This window comes from Helobdella robusta, assembly GCF_000326865.2.
Source record: "Helobdella robusta unplaced genomic scaffold HELROscaffold_46, whole genome shotgun sequence".
Lineage (NCBI taxonomy): Eukaryota > Metazoa > Annelida > Clitellata > Rhynchobdellida > Glossiphoniidae > Helobdella > Helobdella robusta.
This window is the reverse complement of record NW_008705138.1, coordinates 1,261,489-1,266,362: the sequence shown is the minus strand read 5'-3', so window position 1 is coordinate 1,266,362 and position 4,874 is coordinate 1,261,489. Positions and strand designations below refer to the sequence as shown.

General features: G+C 35.2%; 2 protein-coding genes across 2 annotated transcripts in view; both read right to left on the bottom strand.

Annotated features, from left to right (window-relative positions):
* HELRODRAFT_85564 (hypothetical protein) overlaps positions 1 to 3,280 on the bottom strand; it is a gene marked incomplete at both ends in the record, with an annotated part of 14,893 nt that extends 11,613 nt beyond the window's left edge. The window contains 3 exons of the mRNA XM_009026228.1: positions 2,250 to 2,332; positions 2,655 to 2,724; positions 3,200 to 3,280. Coding sequence (XP_009024476.1) covers positions 2,250 to 2,332; positions 2,655 to 2,724; positions 3,200 to 3,280 — 234 coding nt within the window. The remainder of the gene's footprint in view (positions 1 to 2,249; positions 2,333 to 2,654; positions 2,725 to 3,199) is intronic.
* Positions 3,281 to 3,734: 454 nt separating this feature from the next.
* Positions 3,735 to 4,874, bottom strand: part of HELRODRAFT_178228 (hypothetical protein) — a gene marked incomplete at both ends in the record, with an annotated part of 4,711 nt that continues 3,571 nt past the window's right edge. The window contains one exon of the mRNA XM_009026343.1: positions 3,735 to 3,949. Within this exon, the coding sequence (XP_009024591.1) occupies positions 3,735 to 3,949 (215 nt within the window). The remainder of the gene's footprint in view (positions 3,950 to 4,874) is intronic.

The window sequence follows — 4,874 nt, the reverse complement described above, 5'->3', positions numbered from 1 at the left end:
ATACAATCATTGATATGATAATCATCATCATCACCAACATCATCTCCAGCATCATAATCATCACGACAACATAATCATCATCATAAACATCAACATCATCGTCATCAACACCAACAACATCATCGTCATATAAATAAATTAATATGAAACAGAAACGCTCTGCCAATACAGGTGAGAGCGAGTTTTGCTTACCTTTGAGGCAGGCATGGTAGTAGTAGTAATAGTAGTAGTAGCACTAGTAGTAGTTGTAGTAGTAGTAGTGGTAGTAGTGGTAGTAGTAGTGGTAGTGGTAACACCAACAGCAGCAGCAGTAATAGAAGTAGTAATAATATTAGCCTTGTTAAAATACGCTGTTTTATGGTGTTTGTGTATTGCTGTTTGATGAAAGACCGGCCTGAGAGAGCAGAAAATTTGTTGATACATTCGCATGTGGTGGCAGCAACTTTCACTTTCGTACTCACAGGCTTGGATTGGGCCTCCCCGGGGGGCCGGTGGCTGCCAGCCGCCAAAACGAAGTTGTATTTTTTAGTTTTAACAAAAATTACTTTAGATGCATGACTGCTTTGCATGTTCGAGCATCTACAAATTTCTCAAAACTTGCAACCACTAAACTAGACCAAAGAAATCTTAACATTGAAGTGCAGACTGTTTAGAAGGAAGAAAGAATTATAGCCAGCCAACGGCTTGAAAGTGCGAAAGATGACTTTCCTCTCAGTGTACACAAAGTGGTGTGGACCAAGTAATATTTAAAAGAGGTTCCCTACGCATAATAGATTTCACGCTGTGTTGTCCTGTTTAGATGCAACAAATTTTGCAGAAGTTTTGAAATAATGCCTAATGATGAACTGCAGCAGCTGAGGAGGTTGCGCAACAGGTTCATGATGTCGTAAAAAAATCACTTCAAACTCTATTTTTCAATTTTGCAAAAAAAAATAAAAAAATTTCAAAATCTCAAATATAAATTTATCATTAAAATGAAAGTTTTGAACTCAGTTTCAGACGACACTTAATAAATCTGAATAAGTAGAATTACTTGAAAATATGAGCACCATCCCATCAATTGAAAACAGCAACAATCACACATACAAGAAAAAGCAAACCTCTTAAGAAATGTGTTTGTTTTTTCGTTTTTCAAAAGTTCTATTTGCATAGTCATGCTTATTCAAATTTTGTGTCTGGCTTACAAATTTGTTTTGACATCATCCTCTACAAGCTGCGTGTGTGTGAAGTGGTTTTTAAGATTGAAATATATTTTTGAACAAATTAAGAAATCTGCATAGCTAGTTAATCAGCTTTACAATCATTCGTGCTGAAGTCTTTCAAGAAGGATCTTCTCTAAGAATCAATAACAATGAAATTACCGATGTTTCAGAAAAACGTTAGAAAGCTCTCTAGTTAAAAGTGAATAAAAATTTTAAATCTTGGTGTTCCTTGTGTTTAAATTGTTCGAGCAGGTAGGAGATAATTAGCCGTCCAGAGTTGTTTCGCTTAATGGTGCAATGAATAAAATCAATCTCACACTTCATTCAAGAAGTGTTTCCAAAGTTAACATTTCATTACCATGCGTGAAGTAATTATAGAAAGTAACGAAAACTGTATAAAAATTAAGTAAAATTGGAGTTGGGTAAGAAATTAAACAGTTGAAAGAATTTATAAGAAACAAATAATGACATTGGCCACTTCCCGGCGGGTTTCAAAAGCCAGTCCAACCCTGCCTACTCAGTTACTTAATTACTTAAATGAAAATGAACTTAAAAAAATTAAAATGACGCGAGCAGTGGAAAATGAGAGATTTTAGTGGTTATTGTTTCAACCAGTGGACTCACACATTGTCTAACTACTTAAATACTTTAATACCTAATTATCTAACTAATTTAATACTTTAATACCTAATTATCTAACTACTTTAATACTTTAATACCTAATTATCTAACTACTTACATACTTTAATACCTGATTATCTAACTACTTAATTGCCCAAGTACTTGAAACATAGCTTAGCAATCTCATCCTCATCATCTAGACCGTCGTCCTTATCAAAATCCTCACTTGCAGTGTCATCATTACATTCATCACCATTCTAAACATTAACATCATCGTCATCATCATAATCATCATCATCATCATAGCCATCATCATCATCATCACTATCATCTTCTCACCATCATCGTGTCGTCATCGTCATTATCATAATCATCATCCTCATCACCGTCACCATCGTCATCATCATCATCATCACCACCACCAACTTCCTGCGGAGGGACATCGAAGGAAACGGTCCTGAGGTCGACCCTGACAAATTGGTCTGTGCACGGAACGATGAAGAACAATCCTGATGATGATGATGATATTGATGATGATGATGATGGTGGTGGTGGTGATGATGATGAGGAAGAAAAGAAGAAAAATGGTGGAAGTGGTGGTGGTGGTGGTGAGGAAGAGGATGATGATGATAATGATGATGGTGGTAGTGGTGGTGGTGGTAAGGATGAGGAAGATTTAAAAAATATAACGACGACGATGATGATAATGATGATGATGATGTTGATGATGATGATGATGACGATGGTGACGGTGAAGATGATGGTGTTGATGTTGATGATCATGATAATGATGACGATGACGCTGATGATAACAACAATAAAAATTCTCACCAGGTCCTTTAGCGTCCGGCAAAGCTCGTCCAAGACGGAAGATGATTGCTCGCTCGTACTCCTGAACTATCTGATGATGATGATGATGATGATTTGATGATGATTTGATGATGTTGATGATGATGATATGATGATGATGATGATGACGGTGATGATGATGATGATGGTGGTGGTGGTTGTATGACGATGATGATGATGGTTGTGATGGTAGTGGTGATCTAATGTTGATATAATGATCGTGGGGAGGAGGATGATAAAAAGTCAAAAGGATCGTCATTCTTATGTTTACCACAAACATCATCCTCATTATCATCATTATCATCATCATCATTATCATCATTATCATCATCATCATTATCATCATCATCATTATCATCATCATCATCATCATCATCATCATCACAATCATCATCACTACATCCATCCTCATCATTATCACCATCATCACAATCATCACTACATTCATCATCATCATCACTGCTATCATCATCATCATCACCATCAATACATTCATCACCACCGTAACAACCACCAGCACCACCTACCTTGAGGCAGAGGCAGATGGAGAAAGGAAAGGTGAAGACGATGACGAGGAGGGACATGAGGTGGAGGAAGAAGACGCAGCACAACTGTACCGGCCCCGACTCCTCTGATTTCCTCAGTTCAGCTGAAATTATGCCATCATTATCAGCATCTATCAATCAATCTATCAATAGATTATTCATCTAGTCATTCATTCGTTTATTCAATCAATCAATAATTCATTCATTTTTTCATTCATTCATTTGTTCATTCATTCAATCAATTAACCAATCATTGATCAATCAGTCAGTCTGTCAGTTCATCAGTCAGTTAGCCAGCCAAAAAGCTAGTCAATAGACTTTAATTTCCATCGTGAACATTTCATATTTTTCCATTTTAGTTGTATTTATTATTTTGAAAATTTTGTTCGAGGAAACCAACTGCAGGAATTTGTTTTCTTTTTCCGGTCATTCCGATCACGTGCTCTTTCGATCAATTAAATTTATTTTATTGTATTCTTTTTGAATTGTTCAACAATTCCTTTAAAGTTCATCCGATTTAGTATCTGAGAGTGGAAGAATCTTTCTTCGAGACGACCTTCCACGTTGCAACGACGTTTAAAATCCTCTGCAGCACATGACGACTGAGAAGGATGGCTCCTGACTTGACGGCATGGCCTATCTTCTCGATGGGCAACAAGTTTGAAGTAACTGTGAAAAACAGGTGAAAAAAGTTTTCTTGCCAATTGTGACCAAAATTCATGCAAGTAGTTGCTTGTTTGGTTGAAATCGGTTGACGAGTCAAACAATGGTTGGACACATGTATGGTGTTTGGCAGGCCTCTTAACCAGTGTATGGATTGGCTTGGTCGTGGCTGGGTGGGTAGCTGTCCAGACAGGGTTTCTCATTCTATCCTACATCGTGGCTGGGTAGGTACTACTCATTCCATCCTACATCACGTTCGTTTTGAACATTTTTAGCTATGCAGAATTCGATCATGTTAAACCAATTCACGTTTGTTGCCAGTTTTTTGCACACGTGCTGAATATGTGACTTGATAATCAGTTTTGATTAACCAGAATCTTAAAAATTCAAATTAATCAATGAAACATTTGATCAACCGATTGATTAATTAATCAAAATCAATCAATCAATTGATTAATCGATCAATCGATCAATCATTTAATCGATCAATCATTTAATCGATCAATCAATCAATCAATCAATCAATCAATCAATCAATCAATCAATCAATCAATCAATCAATCAATCAATCAATCAATCAATCAATCAATCAATCAATCAATCAATCAATCAATCAATCAATCAATCAATCAATCAATCAATCAATCAATCAATCAATCAATCAATCAATCAATCAATCAATCAATCAATCAATCAATCAATCAATCAATCAATCAATCAATCAATCAATCAATCAATCAATCAATCAATCAATCAATCAATCAATCAATCAATCAATCAATCAATCAATCAATCAATTAATCAATTAATTAATCAATCAATCAATCAATCAATCAATCAATCAATCAATCAATCAATCAATCAATCAATTAATCAATTGATCAATCAATAATTAATCAATCAATCGATCGATCAATCAATCAATCAATCGATTTAACCAATTAAACAATTAACTAACCAACAAACTAACCAAATTAATTAATATAATTAATTA